An 18,676-nucleotide genomic window follows, 5' to 3' on the forward strand; every position below is an offset into this window, starting at 1 on the left:
GAATATCCAGATTAATTTTTTTACATAACCTTTAAATACTTACCTTTACTTCTTTTTATTTATAGAGTGATCATACAGGAGATTCAACTCATTCTCACAGATGGACATCTCTAGAATTAGTTAAAGGGACATATACTACAGATGACTCCCCGAGTGATATTGCTGAAATTAAACTTGACAAAGTTGTTCCTCTGAAGGTAAATCAAACGATTTCCCCCCCTGCAACTGAAAAATAGATCTGCATTATGCACATGTATTTTATTTCAATTCAACAATTTATTTGCTGATTAACATTTTAAGGAGCAATCTTACACACAAGAAGCTGGTTTAAAGCAAGATTTCTGTAAATTAAACCGGCATAAAGTATTCCAGATCCAAACTCCATTCAGGAGTGGGGCTACTGTGGACTGGGCACACACACACAAACCAAACATTTTTCAAAATTTTAAAAAATCCGCCCGGATGGTGATTTCACCTTTGGAATCTCGGGCATGTCTGGGAAATTCTGGACGTATGGCAACCCTAAGCTGGTGTAGCTCTACTGCCATGGAAACATTTTGCCTCGGCCAGGAATCCACTGGTTCCAAACATGCTTTCCCCAGAGGATGTTGCTATTGGAGAAGTTTCATCTTCCCTTAAAAATTTCAGGACAGCTCATGTAAAATGATCAAGCAAAATGTTGCTGCTTAGTCTAATATTGCCTGCTTTCCTGGCTTTTAATTGAAGGAGAATGTGAAATATGCAGTTCGTCTGAGGAACTACGGGAGTCGGACAGCTAATGGGGATGGAGGGATGACCACTGTTCAGTGTCCAGATGGTGTCACGTTCACTTTCAGTACGTGTAGTTTGAGCAGCAATGGCACAAATCAAACACGGGGACAGATCCCACAGATTCTCTATTACAGGTATGAACTATGTAATTGCATTGTGTGAATTTTGTTTAGTTTTGAATTTGTGAACATGTAAAAATCAGTTGGAGGCATTGTATTCCACCTTATTTCACTTAGAAATGTTGTTTTGGTATAGTGCTTGCTTTACTGTTTTCGAAAATGAACTATCTGAAATAGCCCTTCATGAAGAGATATTTTATATATTTATTTGCACACAAACACACAGAGATAAAGAGAGAAGAAAATATCATATATAGGACAGGCTGAAGGATGCTTTTAAATATCTATATGTCTGGTGACATTGTTGGAAAAGCGTTGTATTTTTCTGTATTAGCTCATCTTACTTGATACTCCCTGAGAGTTGCTCATGTTTTATTGGTTTCATTTTCTAGAAGCGAGTATGATGGTGATCTACAGTCACAACTCTTAAGTAAAGCCAATGAAGAAGATAAAAATTGTAGCAGAGCACTTTCTGTTGTGAGTGCTGTGGTACGAGCTGCTAAAGACCTTTTACACAGGGCTCTTGCTGTAGACGGTAAGAATACGTTGCAAAAAGGCCTGAATTAGATAGTCTATCCGAAAAACTAAAGAACAAACCAAGGAAAGAATTCATTTCAAAATGGGAAGTATTTAAAACATATTTGAAAATTAATAATACTGACTTAAAATCTGTAGCGGCTTTTGAATAATTCCAGCGATATCGTTCACTAGTTATACGATTTAACATATTTTGATTTAACTTGAGATGACAGTAATAACATGTATTGGCAGTTAAGAATGGTTTTGAATTATGGAGTAGATGGGAAGTCGGGTTTAAAAAGAAGAGACCATTACAGTTTTAAGGATTATGAAATTTATTTTAATTGTGTATGGTGAGACTGATGGTATTTTCACTATGGTTACTTTGTCCCTTTTTGTTGTGTGTTGAGCACAAAAAAAGGAAAAAAAAAAAAAAAAGAGGCCTGGATTCTCCTTATTCTCCTTATTCAAGATCCGTTTGTGATAGTGAGGTTCTGTAGTGTGAATGTTTGCTCATGACATCTTCACTTATTAAATTTTTGCACATAATAAATACAATAAATGGTCCAACAGTTTGCATTAAAAAGAAAGGTAATATCCAAATCTGAATCCAGGGATGACTAGCCCATGGTGCATCGGACCCCTGAAGGATTCTCCTCCCAACCCCAAAATTTGTCATTTTTAAATTTAAAAAACATCACTTCTATGGGTCACCTGCTGGGTGGTTGTTTTGCCAAAGGCAAGGTGGTTCTTTTAAAATGAGATTCAGAAGCGATACAAAATACACAATTGAGTGAGAAGATTAAATAAAGCAATATCAGTATTGCAGCATTGGATAAAATAATGTAAAATGTAAACATTGTGGTTTAAATACATACAACATGGTCCATCCAAAGAACAAGTGTATATAAGAGTCATTAATTTCAGTGTGAGAGATTTGAGCACATTCTTAATTCTCCCACTGAAATGGATAGGACACCAGATGTTTAGCTTGATCATGCCTTTAATGAGTAATTTAATTGTTCTGCTTTAAGTGCGTAGTGGAATATGATTGGTATCTTCATATCTCAGTATCTCAGGGTTTTTATTGTCCTTGTTGTTTTAGCGGATGACATTCCAGAATTGCTCAGCTCTTCCAGTCTCTTTTATATGCTCCTTCCTCTTATCATTGCCTATATTGGACCTGTGGCTGCAGCTATTCCCAAGGTATGTGGCTAACAGTCTCCGTAGCATTCCAGATGGAGTTGTGCTTCACATGGACCCATTTTTGCTCCAGAGGTTACCTTTCAATTCCATTAACAAGCCGGTAATCCTCCTAACCATTTGTCCATCTCCTCGCCACCTGCCTGAATGAGCATGGCACTCTCTCTAAAAGTGTGTCTCTCTCGCATCAACTCTTTTAGATAGTCAGACTCACTTATTGTGTCCTTCATCTTGCTTCGCTGGGCAAGCAGGTGTCTAGCGCCATGTTGGATGGTTCATCACATTTGTATATATGTCTCATTATATCTTCCACCTCTGACAAAGATCACAGTTCATTTCCCAAGGTCTGTAGTTTACCTTGGTGGCGCTGTAACGAAATATCTCTCATCATGTGGCTTGTCACACTGCGGCCTGCATTAAGCCTAACACCTGAATGAAGCACTGCAAAATTGATCTCTGCACCTTGTCTAAGGCAGCTTTTGGGAGGCAAGTGGTCCAGCATGTGCTCCTGTCAATAGATAGTCTAAACCTGCCCTGTACTAGGTTAGCTTGGGAACATCCTACCTGAGGACTTGGTACACTTAAGGGAAAAGGGACCTCTGAATGATATTTTTACTTTAGCGTATTTATCTCTTCAAGGCCCCAACCTGGTCTGGCTGCCTTATACAACATTAAGGTATTTTTTGATTGGCTCATTAGTTATCTGTGCACTGTCAGAGACTACTTGTTATTATGTATGCTTTTTGCATTGTTCTGGATACCTTGTTTCAGTGTGAGACTCTGTATCTTGGTCATTAATGTACTGAAGCTTCACAAGGCATGGACAAGTTATTTGAAGTGATAGTGTCCCTGCCTCTAAGCACTAGCGGGCATCTTTATGCTCAGGTAAAAATACCTTTCAGGTAATACCAGTGACCCCTTTTACACCAAAGATCAGGACTAGGTCGAGATAATGTAATATTATTTACACGAACACTAAAGCAAACCGAGATGCATTTTCAGTTTTGCAAACACTTGGTCATGTTTATCATGCGACAGGTTGCTGTAGAGGTTTTTGGCCTAGTTCAGCAGCTGCTTCCATCTGTAGCTGTTTTGAACCAGAAGTATGCTCCTCCTGCCTTCAACCCCAACCAGTCGACCGACAGCACTACAGGAAACCAACCTGAACAAGGGCTTTCTGCTTGTACTACCTCTAACCACTACGCTGTCATTGAATGCGAACACCCCTACAAGCCAGCATGTGTCACCCATTACAAGGTAGGTTCTTCATTGGAGTCTGCATCACTCTTCTTATGAGTTTCGTACGGTGTTGGATTATATTGCAAAGCGGGTTGTTTTGTTTCATTTTGTACTCCATGTCAGATGTTGTGTAAATGGCAAAGAATGGAACACATTATATTTAATGTTGTTGTTGTTGTTATTTTATTTCTACCCCGCCCATCTGCCTGGGTTTCCCCAGCCACTGTGGGCGGCTTCCAGCAAAAGATTCAAAATACATTAAAACATCAGTCATTAAAAACTTCCCTAAACAGGGCTGCCTTCAGATGTCTTCTAAATGTCATATAGTTGTTTATTTCCTTGACATCTGATGGGAGGGCATTGGGTGCCACTTGTAGCAATGTTTGCAAGGTTTCATTTTAGTTCTGTTTGCTTAAATAAACTTCAACATCATTGTGAATGCAACCTAATTGTGAACAGCCATTTACAACAACAGCAGCAACAACAACAAAACCAGTTAAGGAGAAAATATTTTTATTTCCCAACTTTTTCTCAGGTGACATTTCCAGAATGTGTCAGGTGGATGACAATAGAATTTGACGCTCAGTGCGGAACTGCTCAATCAGAGGATGTTCTTCGCTTGCTCATTCCTGCCCGAATCATCCAGTTTTCAGGTTTTGGACCAAAGCAGGCTTCTGTTCATGAAAATCTGAATTCATGGATAGAACTGAAGAAATTTTCAGGCTCATCTGGGTGGCCTACAATGGTCTTGGTGCTTCCAGGTAATTACATTGAGAGTGTGTGTGTGTGTGTGTATATATATATATATATATATATATATATATATATGTATGTATGTATTATAATGGATTGCTAAGATGGACTTAAACTGTAGTATTAAAAAATTCTCTGGCCTCAACTAGATGAAATATTTGTCTGGCCTTTATGCATGTGAAGTTATAATCTGTTAAATGGTGTTATGTAATGGTGGGATTTTTATATCATAAGACACTGATTTGCATAGTGAATAAATATTTCAAATACAGTGGTATCTCTAGTTACGAACTTACTTCGTTCTGGAGGTCCGTTCTTAATCTGAAACTGTTCTTAACTAGAGGCGTGCTTTCGCTAATGGGGCCTCTTGCTGCCTCTGCGCCGCTGGCACATGATTTCCGTTCTCATCCTGGGGCAAAGTTCTCAACTCGAGGTAACTCTTCCAGGTTAGCGGAGTTTGTAACCTGAGGCGTTTGTAACTCAAGGTACCACTGTATGAATCTTTGGAAGCAGCAAGGCCTTCTTAGTGCACAGATATGTCATTTCTGCTGATGGGGATCAGCTGATGACTAAGTGGTTGAGTGGATATGAAATCATGTTGATTAACTAAGAAGAAAACTGGGTGTTGTGCTTGGATTATCTTCTACTTTTAATCCAGAACCACATCCCCTGGGTGCTGTACCAGAATAGTAGAGGTTAATTACTAGGGCATGTAACAAAGAGCAGTGGTAAACAACATGAATACAATTAAATGTGAATTAAGATAAAGAAGTACACAGCTTGGATTTCAAATTACAGGCAGCTCTTGCATTTGATTTTAGGTGATTTGTTGTCCACGTTTTTTGCTTTGCTAAATCTAGTATTTCCCCTTAGGTAATGAGGCGCTCTTCTCACTGGAAACTGCATCAGACTATGTGAAAGATGAAAAGGCTTCTTTCTACGGTTTCAAGTGTTTTGCAATTGGTTATGAATTTAGCCCGGGACTTGATGAGGTGAGGATACATTTAAGTATTGCAGCCTTTAAAATTATCATAATTTTCTGCATGCAGATTCATTGTATTGCTTTAGTTCATTTTTAACCTGACATATTTGTTAGATGTATGCATGTGAGTCTACATTGATTGTTGGCTTTTCTAGTGTGTTCTCTAGGGTATAGAAATGTGAACCAAGCTTAATCACCAAAAGGTTCTGGGGGCTTAACTGTTAGTGTAAATATCTGGACTTTATAACCCATGAAGTGTTGCATTCATTTTATAGGTCAGTGTTATAGAAAAACCATCCATTAATCTAGCCATGGTTCCCTTGCACATTGCTGAAATTAATGGGTTCTGGGTTACTGAAAATGACCTGCTGGTTGCAGAATGCATTCCTCATCAAGCACTAGTTTATAAATGGCTATATTAAGTTTGTCTTCAATGGGGAGGAGAATATGGGGAATTTGCTGAGTTCCTAAAACCATATGTAAAATCATTTTGTCTTCTTTATTTTAAGGGTATCATTCAGCTTGAAAAAGAGCTGGCCAATTTAGGAGGAGCATGTGCAGCTGCGTTGATGAAAAAAGACCTGGCACTCCCCATTGGTATGTCTCTTTGATAGGGAGGGGTTTGTTGGATTCGGCACAAAACTAGCAACACTTGCTTTGTGCGGAGGGAGGGCAAGCAAGGATGCGCTGACAAGAATAACCGACATGATCCAGGACTTGTGCATACTAAACAAGATATTTTATGTTACAGATAGGTAGCCGTGTTGGTCTGCCATAGTCAAAATAAAAAAAATCCTTCCAGTAGCACCTTTAAGACCAACTAAGTTAGTTCTTGGTATGAGCTTTCGTGTGCAAGCACACTTCTTCAGATACGAAAGGTCCCAGGCTGGTGTACAGCATTCAAAACACAATACAGAACAAAATAAAAATGAATTCCTTCCAGTAGCACCTTAGACGTGTATCTGAAGAAGTGTGCTTGCACACGAAAGCTCATACCAAGAACTAACTTAGTTGGTCTTAAAGGTGCTACTGGAAGGATTTTTTTTATTTTGAAGATATTTTATGTTGTTGAGCAGCAGCTTTCGATGCCATATCACAAACTGCTTTTGAGACTCTCCCAAGCTTCGATACTGATTTGCCATGTGATGTGCAGGGCTGCTACTTTGATGGAGGGAGAGCCAACAGGCCTGCTTGCTGCAAGGAACAGATTGCCAGGCAGTTTTCTGGATTGTGGCCAATTGGCCTAATCTGCCAGTCATTTCAAGATAGCTTAAAACGTTGTGTGTCTGTTTTTAATGATAACTCATAAGTTGAAATCTTTCTATGAAGGTATTTTTATTCTGGGTTTTTTAATATAAAGAGGTGCATATCCCCCCCTTTTTTTGTCTTGACTTAGTAGGACTGAGAAAAATGACTGGCTTTTAGTTTTTTAGTAGGCCCTATCTGTGTAGTAGAAGATAGGCATCAAGAGAATGGTCCTTTTCTGTGGTGGCTCCCCAGCTGTGGAATGCTCTCCCCAGAGAGGCTCTCCTGGCACCATCATTACATGTCTTTAGGCGCCAGGCAAAAAAAATTCCTCTTTACCCTGTTCTGTGGCTATTAAATAATCCATGGCCTGTGAAAGTGTGGGGGAAAGGACTATTATTATGATGACTCATTTATTATTAGGCTGTCTGTCAGTATGCTTTTAATAACATTTTTATCACTGATGTTCTGTATTGTAGTTACACATAGGTAGCCGTGTTGGTCTGCCGTAGTCGAAACAAAACAAAAAAAAAATTCCTTCCTGTAGCACCTTAGAGACCAACTAAGTTTCTTATTGGTATGAGCTTTCGTGTGCATGCACACTTCTTCAGATACACGTCTAAGGTGCTACTGGAAGGAATTCATTTTTATTTTGTTCTGTATTGTGTTTTGAATGCTGTACACCAGCCTGGGACCTTTCAATAACGGGTGGTATAAAAATTTAATTGTTGTTGTTGTTTCCCCTCCTTTCAGGGTTTCTTAATGTTAGTTTGGATATGGTTTGAACTCTGTTTTCTAAGGCTCTTTTCCTAAGAGGTAGAGACAGGAATTCTGTCATTACTAGAAATTAGATTAAGGGGAAGAGCCAGTTACCCAGTTTGTCACGTGAAGTGAGGTTAGGGGAACACTCGGTATACAGATAAAACCTTAAAATGTGTTTTGATTTCATGACATTATTTACTCTATCCAAGCAGGCAATGAATTTGAAGAAGATCTTGAGATCCTGGAAGAAGCTGCTCTGCAGGTAGACAATTAACCGCTGCCTTTGCAAAATAAACCATTGAGATTCTTTGCTAATTGGTACAAAACAGAAAGCACAGTGGTTCAATTTGGCTTGCTTAGGAGAACTTCAGTGTGTAATAGAATTTCTCAAAGCAATAGCTAAGCAGGGGGCAAGGTCTGTGATGAGCAGGGTGTATACCAGTTCAGGAGATCTCAAATTAGCCTATTCAAAGCATCTTCTTTTCAAGATTTCCTGCCACTTAACACCCGAGATAATTCATTAGAGCAGTGGTTTCCAGTTAGCTGAGAACTGTGGAACCCCTGTTTTTCAAAAGGCAAGCCACAGACCCCCTACTTTTGAAAATTTTGATATCTGTATGATAGTTTTGGTTGCATGAATGGTGCCACGGATCCCCTGGGCAGGTGCTGTGAACCACCAATTGGGAACCACTGCATTAGAGTAATATTATATGATCTGAAAGAGAGTTGCAGCCTTTCTTCCTGTGATGCAGCCTGCTAGTTTACCTTATTTATTTAATTTTTATTTTTTATTTATTTGGACTATTTTTATTCCGCCTACTAGCAAAGGTTCTCAAGGCAGCTTCCAGATATTTAAAATACAGTGGCATAGATAAGAGTTGTACTGCATGTATAATCACTAAAAATGCATATACTTGTCTCTTGGCCTAGACATATTTTTGTGAGCTATTCACAAAAGGGTGCTGTCCAGTATATAGTTGTTAGGATCAGCAATTTAAAGGATGGCACCAAAGGATATATTCTGAGTTATGCTCCTGTTCAGGGAGTGCTTTGAAGGGTGCAGGTTTGGAAATCCATGAGGCCTTTTTGCTTTAGATTGCTGAGAAGTGAGATTTGGGTTTTAGAGGGTACCTCCTTTATAATCTTTTAGTATTACGAGTTTTAATTTGAAGTTATAATGAAGCCATTGCATTCTGTATGTATTTGATGCTCTAGGCCAGCGGTTCTCAACCTGTGGGTCCCCAGATGTTGTTGGACTACAACTCCCATCATCCCTGAGCTCTGGCCTTGCTAGCTAGGGGTGATGGGAGTTGTAGTTCAACAACATCTGGGGACCCAAAGGTTGAGAAAGGCTGCTCTAGGGACTTTTGATAGACTGGGTTGGCTCACATTTCCAGGTAGACCATAGTAAATGTTTAATTCCAGTTCTTCACCCTTCCCCTGCTCCTGATCTTGTCAGGTGCAACAAACCATAGCTTTGACTGGTTGTGTCTTCTGAACCTGAGGCTTATGGTTTGTTTTCCCCCAAGGTACCACAAGTGGCAAGCCAAAAATAAACATTGGCTGCTACTTGTGGTTTGATGACGTGACTATCCAAGGCTTGTTGTTTCTTGCTCCCAGTGTGATATTGCCAGGAGTAGCGGAGGGCTGAAGTGGAGACTTTTGGGAATTCAGTTTGGCTTAACATGACATGCAGATGCAGCCGTTAGGCCCCAATTTTACAAATAAAATAAATAATTGAATTGATTACCAGAAATCTTATTTTAAATGCAACCCATGTAAACGCTAAGTGATATTTCACAACCCTCTCCAGGTTTGCAAGACTCACTCTGGCATCCTGGGAAAAGGTTTAGCATTATCTCATTCGCCAACTATCTTGGAGGCCCTTGAAGGAAATCTCCCTCTGCAAGTACAAAGCAATGAACAATCATTTTTGGAGGATTTCATTTCATGTGTACCAGGATCAAGTGGCGGACGACTTGCAAGGTATTGTTATTACCAAGTTACATCCATGACCACCTCTATTACTGTGCTATCGTTTTGAATAAATATGACCCACAAGCACCGCAGCACCAAAGTATTCCTTCTATTATTCCTTATTTGTTACTTTGAAAAGCGTGCATTTCCCCTTCTATGTTTAATTGCCTTTGGAGGTTTTTTTTATAAGTAAGTACAGGAAAGGGCTGCCATTTTGAGTCTTTAGAAGGAAATAAGCAGAAGTGCTATATAAACCGAAGTCTTAGCAGGGGTGTTTTAATCAGAATGCTTTGTTGTTAAAGGTAGTACTTTTCTGTGACAAACTAAGATCTTGTTTTTGATAGCTTTATCTTGCTTCCTGTAACGCATATGCTGCTGATTTACAAGGGGTTGGATTAGATAATCTTTGGGGATCCCTTCCAACTCCACAATTTTGTCTTGTTCTATACCCCACTTTGATATTATTTCCCCAAGAACACAGGGCAGGAGTCAACTAACGAACCCTAACAGCAGCAAGGCTTCCCACCTCTCCCCCATGTCCCTCAAAATTTCCTGTGGGGGAGTTGGGAAAATGTAATAGTTCCACACTGAACTCCACCAAATGAGTTATATATGTTAAATGGCTTTATCTTTCCTTTTTTAGATGGCTTCAACCAGATTCATATGCAGATCCCCAGAAAACATCCTTGATTCTGAATAAAGATGACATCCGATGTGGCTGGCCTACTATTATTACCGTGCAGACAAAAGACCAGTATGGTGATGTTGTTCATGTGCCTAATATGAAGGTAACTTTAAAACGGTGGTTTTCCTGTCACCCCTTTCTTGATCTTTAGGCAATTTGGAATACAACTAGCACAAAGAATCTCAACTCGCCCTCTGCAGATGTGTGAAATAGTTTTGTTTTTCTCGTATTTTGAGGAAGAAACAGATATTTTCCCACAGTATTTTGGACAAGCCTATTGCTAGCTGTTTTTGTGGTATTGCATGGTATTTAGTATACTGTGGTACCTCGGGTTACAGACGCTTCAGTTTACAGACTCCGCTAACCCAGAAATAGTACCTCGGGTTAAGAACTTTGCTTCAGGATGAGAACAGAAATCGGGTGGTGCGGCAACAGCGGGAGGCCCCATTAGCTAAAGTGGTACCTCAGGTTAAGAACAGTTTCAGGTTAAGAACGGACCTCCAGAACGAATTAAGTTCTTAACCCGAGGTACCACTGTATCCTCACCTTTCCTGTTTAAATCTGGCAGGTGGAAGTCAAGGCAATTCCTGTTTCCCAGAAAAAAACTTCATTGCAGCAAGAACAGGCAAAAAAACTTCAGCGCATCCCAGGCAGTCCCGCAGGCGCTGCTGCTTCCTCCACTGATATGACTTTCGGAGGACTTCCCTCTCCAAAACTCGATGCCTCTTATGAACCAATGATAGTGAAGGAAGCTCGCTACATTGCTATTACAATGATGAAGGTAAACTGCTACTTAAGGCATACATTTTTAAATCTGTCTAATGAACAAAGGGACTCGAAGACTAACTAGAAATCTAGTGGGGTCAACATGTTTCTCCTTTTTATGTTGGTGGGTATTCTTTACTGCTTTTGTAAAGAACAAGATTGTTCTTTAGAAAGACAATTCCGTTGAAGAGGTGTCACGTGATTGTACTTTCATCATCTTTTACTCAAACTAGCTCATTTCAAGTCTGGAAATCCGTCTGCTCCTGCTGCTGGAAAGGATAGAAGCTTGACTTAAGTGTGTTGGTGTGATACATTCTCTATGTCTTTACAGTTTTAATTAGGCAATGTTTATTTGTATTCTCACTAGATAGACCAGGGTGTAATGAGGAAAAAACACATCACTTCATTCCAGAATGACCGGTCCAGTTATATGAGAGTTCAAGTTCAGAAGCATGCTGAATGAAGCCACTAGCTATCTAATAAACTCCTTTCCCGTTCGGAGTATTCTCTTCAGGGATGGGAGTAATTTTATCTGTTTCTGATTATTTTCTGTGTGCTATTTGAGCTGAGGAACCAGGTTGTGACTCTTTCAATTAGTATTGCAACCAGATGCAATTTGATATGCTCTTTGCTTTATAGGTCTATGAAAATTATTCTTTTGAAGAGTTGCGCTTTGCTTCACCAACACCTAAGAGGTAATAATCTTGTGCAAAATATAACATTTAAAATTATATACTATACAGTAGTTTTTAAAACTGACTTCATGTGATTTCATATGGGCTTATATTAAAGGAAGAAGCCCCTCCCCAAACTGCAACAGCAGCTTCTCTAAACTTCTGGAGCAGTTTTTGAATGGATGTGAAAGGGACTGCCGGGGGTCAAATTCTGGTTCTTCAGCTTGCACATGCAGCTTTGTGTGCAACTCAGTGTCTAAGTTAAAGCACTCTCTTATTGTACTTGCCTTATTCTTGGGGTAAAGCTGTATTTGAAACTGAGTGGTTAGTTCCTTCTGCATTTGAATTTATTTTCATATTTTTATCTTTGGTGACTCTTCTAAACGTGGCGTTTTGTCAGAATGAAACCAGGATCAAATTGCTATAGATTCGTTTGGGAGCATCTATTAACTTGGTGGACTAAGTTTGCAACCTGCATACCATATCACAAAACCATTTTTGAAACTTCCCTTAGTTTTAAAAGTTGGAGGGTGGTGGGATGCTGCTGTTTGACAAAGGTACACAGTTGATTGACGTTTAAATATGAAAGGTTTTGATTAGAAGGCATGATTGCTTTGATTTTCTGTTTGTGTTCTTTCTTTCTTCTTAAAAATAATTTCATTGATGTTATATTATTACTTTGTAGCCAAGGCTATTTTACATCAAACAAGCTTGCATGTAAAGAGAAATGAAGATACAGTACTAGATTTTCAAAGCATAGAGCTGGCAACCTGAATTGATATTCAAGCAGTGGGTAGTGTGTTGTCATTTCAGTATCCTTTTTTCCCTCCCTAGACCAAGTGAAAACATGTTGATAAGAGTCAACAATGATGGAACTTACTGTGCTAACTGGACTCCGGGAGCAGTTGGTCTCTACACCATTCACGTTACCATTGATGGCATTGAAATAGGTACATAAAAGTCCGTATCTTTGTATGATGTCTAAAATGTCAATACACCTATAGTGGTATGCCAAAAAATGGAAAGAGAGAGAGAGCTTTTAAAGTTAATCATAATGTTTTGAGGACATATAGCATCTTCTTTTTACGCAAAAGGATATTAAAATACTTGAAAATAAAACAAATCCGAAAATTTGTCAGAGCACATAGTTGGAAAATGTGTTGATAACAGTGTATGCATACATTTTAGCTAAGTTAATAGTAGCAAATGCAATATCTTCCCATAGTGGCCGATTATCTCTCTATCTCTGTATTAGTTGGCGGAGCTCTCTCCTACTTCCACAGATGGAAACTGAGTCAAGGCTCACTTTGTGTGCAGCCTCAGTAGCTCTGCTTTGTTTATGACTGAAATGCCAGTTGAGTTTTTTGCTGTCCAACTGTGCTTTGAACGACAAGATTTCCCCATATGTATCCTGTCATGGGCTGCTGGAGTTCCCTGTTACGTGAGCAGTCTTTTAAATCCTTGACAAGGAGTTATGTTTATATACACATTTCTTCCAAATAATATTCTGACAGGTACCCCTCCTCCCCATGACACTTCATTACATTTTTATTATCATGTAAAGATTGAGGAGGGTAATTGCTTGTGATGCTTTATAATCGGCTGTACCTTCTGTCGTATGATTTTAATACTGTCATTTTTAAATGCAGTCTTTCATATAGTTGAACTTTTTATTGACTTGCGACCGGAATGATTCTGTCAGAGAAGGTCTAGCCTTGTCACTCCTTGTTTTTCATTCGGGTGCTTGGCACCATACTCTCTAAATTAATTTTTTAAAAAACGTTTTAAAAATGGGAACAATTTAGATTCAGGAGTCACATTTATCATGCCTAATGTGTTTCACAGGTTTAAGCTGCTTTGATGCCATAAGTAATATTCACTTAACCAGCTAGAATTTTACCGTATTGCCAAGACCTGAATGTAACCCACTTCAGAATAAAATAACTTTCAAACAGTTACTTAGATTTCTTATATACACTTCGTGGTAATTTTCTTAATTTACAGATGCTGGACTAGAAGTGAAAGTAAAAGATCCTCCAAAAGGAATGATACCACCTGGAACCCAGTTGGTAAAACCGAAAGCAGAGCCTTTACCAAATAAGGTATAAGAACGAAAACATTTTTTAAAAAAATTACATTAGTGCATGTACATGACCTATATTATTTAGTATTTTTAAACTGCCAGAGCTCAGGGGTCCAGTCCCTAGCTTAGATGGACTAACATTTTAACTTCAAGGTAGCAATATATGTTTAAATGATGACGGGAAATTGCTAAAACAGAAAAGAAGAAAATTGTTGTATACAGTGGTGCCCCGCAAGACGAATGCCTTGCAAGACGGAAAACCCGCTAGACGAAAGGGTTTTCCGTTTTTCAATGCGCTTCGCAGGACGAATTTCCCTATGGGCTTGCTTCGCAAGACGAAAATGTCTTGCGAGTCTTGAGATTTTTTTCCGCTCCCCCCCTTTTTCTAAGCCGCTAAGCCTTTAATAGCCTTTTAGCAGCTAAGCCGCTAAGCCTTTAATAGCCGCTAAACCGCTAATAGCGCTAATCCGCTAAGCCGCTAATAGGGTTGCTTCGCAAGACGAAAAACCCGCTAGACGAAGACACTCGCGGAACGGATTAATTTTGCCTTCATAAGAATAAGGCATGTTCCTATAAACTTCTCAGTATCCCAAGAACTCCAAACAAAGTTTTGCTTTTTTTAAAAAAGGCATCCAGATTTAAGTGCAGTTCTAACATGAATTGTGTGGGGATAGGTCTCACCAGTATCATTAGGTTTTGTACATGAAAAACCAGAGAAGCAGGTGTTAAGTCCTAGTGATTGTTTTGTTGCCCAACAGCTTTTCAGAACAAGAGTAGCTCCTGTCGGTTTTACATATCGTATTTTTCGCTCTATAAGACGCACCAGACCACAAGAGGCACCTAGTTTTTGGAGGAGGAAAACAAGAAAAAAAATATTCTGAATCTCAGAAGCCAGCACAGCAAGAGGGATCACTGCGCAGCGAAAGCAGCAATCCCTCTTGCTGTTCTGGCTTCCTGCATTCACTCCATAAGAGACACACACACATTTCCCCTTACTTTTTAGGAGGGAAAAAGTGAGTCTTATAGAGCAAAAAATAAGGTACTTGCATTTACAACTAGGCTGGAATATCCCAGCCTCTCATCTCATTCGGTTGACAGTGACTACTGTTTATATCTGACTTAAAGTAAACTCTGAATATCTAATTCTGTTGGTCCATGTGTATTTGAGTGACTTTTATAACAGCCTTATTTTTCTATGGCTTCCAGAAGAGAACAGACTTTGATTTTTTGTTTTGGTTTCTTGTTCATCTGTCTGGGTGAGTTTAGCAGCTGACTATAGCTGTTAGGAGGCTTTCCTCTAGAGCTCTGTGGATTTCCATAATCTGAAGCTGTATCTTTATACTCTTTTTTTTTTTTTAAAGAGCCCTTTTCCAGGTTTCTCTGCCTTACTGTCTCTTTGCTTCTCTTAGGTTCGCAAATTTGTGGCCAAGGACAGTGCAGGGCTGCGTATCCGTAGTCACCCTTCCCTTCAGAGTGAGCAGATAGGCATAGTAAAAGTCAATGGATCCATTACCTTTATTGATGAGGTAACTTGCAATAAATTTATATGGATTTGAGATCTAGATTAAATTACCACTTGCATATACAGACCAGAATCCAGAGAATGCCATGACTAATCTCACGTCGCCTTTGAACTTCAGTGCTTCGGGCCAGAAGCCATGCTAGGCCATAGAAGCCTTTTTGAAATGGAATACTTTCAAAAGCAATTTGTGATATGGGGGCCTGCTGTTCACAGGAGAAAAATTGTAAATGCTACTTGAGTGCTTGCGAGTTCTTCTGGGTATTTGCCACAAAGTTAGATAAAAGGACATGTAGTTGCATCAGGCCATATGATTAACCAGCCATTTTGCTTTCTGTGTTGCTTTAAACTCATGCTACAGACTGCAAGATTGCTTTTTGGCGAAATTGAGGTAGATATTTTTGTTTTATCCTGTTAACATTTTAAAGTTTCTGTTGATTTTTCAGAAATGAAATGTTTCATTTTTAGCTTTAAAAGAAGTCAGCCGTTTCTGAAAACAATACATATATATTTTACAGAGAATTGGAATGTTTCCTTTGTAACTATTACTTTGTAAAATAAAAACCACCTTTTTGCAGTAATTTTTTTTTATAAAAATATTGCAAATCATTGTGAGCATGGCATAATTTAATTCCTTAATATGCCTTTTAATCGTTACATTTCCAGCCATTCTTTACCTTCATAGTAAAAATTATTTTCACGGTCTGATCCTGAGACACACGATGCTTTCAAGTTGCTGTTGGCAACAGTGGTGCATCAGCTGCCTTTCTGGAGTGGTGTCCCATATCACGATGTTGCGTTGTTGTAGATACATTAGGAAGTTGCTCTTTAGATACATTTGTTCTTAATTCATCCATAATCTTCATCTGCTTTAAATTTCTTGTGCCTTTTAAAAAAGCTTTAGTTAAATAGGCCAAATGTTTACCTCCCATGCAGTTGTATTATGCTAGATCTTTAATCTGTTATCATCTGCTGCTTAAGTAGCCTGGCTTGTATTTACTCTTCATAGATTCACAATGATGATGGTGTATGGCTACGGCTGAACGATGAGACAATAAGGAAATATGTTCCAAATATGAATGGTTACACTGAAGCCTGGTGCCTTTCCTTTAACCAGCATCTTGGCAAGAGCCTTTTGGTCCCTGTTGATGTAAGTAAAATACAATTTTTAAGAATATTATAGTGCACTCATTCATTTATTCAATCAATCACTTTTTTAAGGTTGTCATCATTCATTCATCCATCTCATCTATAAGGGTAATCATTCCCATTAACCAATTTTAGGTCCTGTAACACCAACAATAATGCTGATGTTGAAGCAATTAAGGTTTTTGAAAGTATTTTCCCTCTCCTCCAAAGGAGGCAGTTAGCTAAGTTGGAACCTTACCTAAGGTGGGCTTGGGCTATCATCTGAACCCTTTATATTTGACTAATATGTAACATGAATGCATATCCTGTACTGCTTGTTCTGTAGTTTCAAAAGCAATTGGTTCAAAGTGTTATAAAGGCTTGCCGCTGCCAGAAATAGTTCTTTCTCGTTTGGATACCATACTGATACTGTTTTTCTACAATGGGAAGTTACCCCTCAAGAGATAACGTCTAGGTACTTTAAGATGATTAGGGTTTTTTAAATAATAGTTGGATATGATAAAGTAATTTATTCTCAGTTGTATGGGTTTAATGTGTCATATCACTTAACTGTGGTATATTGACATTCGCGAACCCTGATTTCAAATCTGGCTTAGGGCTGTCAAGGAAGGGTGGCAAATTGCTCTTGAAAGGGGGAAATTGTGTGAAGCTGTGCTCGGGTTATATCTACACCAGCCCATAGTAAATTAATTAATTAATTAATTAATTAATGTATTTATTAGCATCATTTCTTCCATGTGTGAAAAAGATTTGGTTAAACTGAAACTGATAAAATATGTCTTGATTCGGCCACATTATTGAGGACTTCCTGTGAGAGAACGCTGAAATATTGAATAAGAGTATTTGCCATATTGTCGTTACTGACTGTAACATATTATAGATATCACTGATTTAAGATACCGCATCTGTAAGGAGTTAATAATAGGGAAAGGCAGTTTTTCCTGCTGGTAGAATTTGTTCAGTATGTCTTCATTGTTACTTTAGGAAAGGGTGTGGAAATGTCATGGCACAGGTTGAAATATGTGAATGGACAAAGCTGACAGGACAAGAAATAAAAGACATAGGAAAGCCTGTCATCTTCATTGAAAGAGGGCTTTGCATGAAGAAGAACATATATGCAAAGCTACAGTCAGTGGTAGCATGGAAATATCAGGTTGAATCAAATGCAACTGCGACCAGAGTTCTACTTACACAACATCCTCTATCCACATGCCCCCAAAATCTGCTCCAGAGGATCCCCCAACCTTCTGAACCTGATTTTGATGGTGCAGTGGGTTGGGCTGCAGAGGAGAGCCGGATGAGGATGTTCTTTTGTGGGAGTCTATTGCACAGGCAAGACAGCACCATTGGATACAACCTGATGCTTCCGTAGAGTGTGTTGCATTAGTAAGCTAGTTAGTGGCTTCTAGTGGGAAAGTTGTATGATGATAGCAACCACTTGCTTCAAGGCAACCTCTTTTAAAGGTGGAAGAGTAAACTGCTCCAACTTAAGTAATAAGCTATCTTCTTATAAGGTCAGGGACATTTTACCGGTTTGAAGGCATCGTAGTGATCTAACCAAGTCACGTTTGTACATAATTTTTTATAAAATAATAGTTCCTTCATGTGCATTTGGCAGTTGGGAAATGTTAAGCAGATTGGTGTGTATTTTTGAGATGAACGGCAAACCTCTGCATTTGTGACAGGGTAGAACTGGGAACCTTCAGATCTGTGTTCTGCTGTCCCGTGTGATGAACCAAGAAGGGTTGCAGGTCTAAATGTTCCCTAAGTTATGATGTGTCCTCAGTTTCCAACATTGCTCCAGCCACTAGCCCTAATCCATTGGTTACTGCTGATCTGATAGTGGCTATAGTATAAAGTCTTTGATTTTTTATTATTTCTGGACCACAGTCATTCCTGGCTATGCCTAATTAGTTGCTAAATGTAGCCTGTGTGTGCTGTCTTGGCTGTCTGTATACATGCTGAATGTTCACTTGGATTTTAGTTGTAGCCGGTTGTAGACCTGTGCCTTTTGCTTCACTTTTCTTAGGCTGCTGAGGCCTAGCACCCAACAGTTTTATTATTGGTTTGTGATCACTTATTCAAATATCTTTGTGAAACTTCCGATTTTGGCAGCATGGCTATGCTGGTCATCTTCTCTTCATTGCTTTGGGGGAGTAGTGGCTAGGAAGAAAACTCTAGCTTAAGTGCTCCTTTTATACCATACTTTGCAAATCTAAAATGCTAATACC

General features: G+C 39.0%; 1 protein-coding gene and 1 long non-coding RNA gene across 7 annotated transcripts in view; one reads left to right on the forward strand and one right to left on the reverse strand.

Annotated features, from left to right (window-relative positions):
- The window catches only part of MYCBP2 (MYC binding protein 2), a 138,863-nt gene that overhangs the window by 68,322 nt on the left and 51,865 nt on the right, over nt 1–18,676 (forward strand). Inside the window, exons 36-52 of the mRNA XM_081003345.1 lie at nt 66–197; nt 727–905; nt 1,283–1,425; nt 2,515–2,615; nt 3,651–3,869; nt 4,387–4,612; nt 5,478–5,596; nt 6,096–6,183; nt 7,806–7,855; nt 9,407–9,579; nt 10,214–10,358; nt 10,824–11,036; nt 11,660–11,715; nt 12,529–12,644; nt 13,699–13,796; nt 15,187–15,303; nt 16,306–16,446. Coding sequence (XP_080859471.1) covers nt 66–197; nt 727–905; nt 1,283–1,425; nt 2,515–2,615; nt 3,651–3,869; nt 4,387–4,612; nt 5,478–5,596; nt 6,096–6,183; nt 7,806–7,855; nt 9,407–9,579; nt 10,214–10,358; nt 10,824–11,036; nt 11,660–11,715; nt 12,529–12,644; nt 13,699–13,796; nt 15,187–15,303; nt 16,306–16,446 — 2,316 coding nt within the window. The remainder of the gene's footprint in view (nt 1–65; nt 198–726; nt 906–1,282; nt 1,426–2,514; nt 2,616–3,650; nt 3,870–4,386; nt 4,613–5,477; nt 5,597–6,095; nt 6,184–7,805; nt 7,856–9,406; nt 9,580–10,213; nt 10,359–10,823; nt 11,037–11,659; nt 11,716–12,528; nt 12,645–13,698; nt 13,797–15,186; nt 15,304–16,305; nt 16,447–18,676) is intronic.
- Nucleotides 1–18,676, reverse strand: part of LOC308475870 — a 63,066-nt gene that overhangs the window by 32,166 nt on the left and 12,224 nt on the right. For 4 of the 6 annotated variants that reach the window (XR_013985450.1, XR_013985451.1, XR_013985452.1 and 1 more), the window contains exons 3-5: nt 15,974–16,438; nt 12,575–12,692; nt 44–225 (exon numbers count right to left, since the gene is read on the reverse strand). This is a non-coding gene — a long non-coding RNA (uncharacterized lncRNA). Of the gene's footprint in view, nt 1–43; nt 226–11,110; nt 11,290–12,574; nt 12,693–15,973; nt 16,439–18,676 lie in introns of those variants that run through there. The other 2 variants (XR_013985454.1, XR_013985455.1) reach the window with 2 other exon arrangements.

The sequence above is a fragment of the Podarcis pityusensis genome, assembly GCF_964106645.2.
Source record: "Podarcis pityusensis genome assembly, chromosome: 4".
In the NCBI taxonomy this organism is placed as follows: Eukaryota; Metazoa; Chordata; class Lepidosauria; order Squamata; family Lacertidae; genus Podarcis; species Podarcis pityusensis.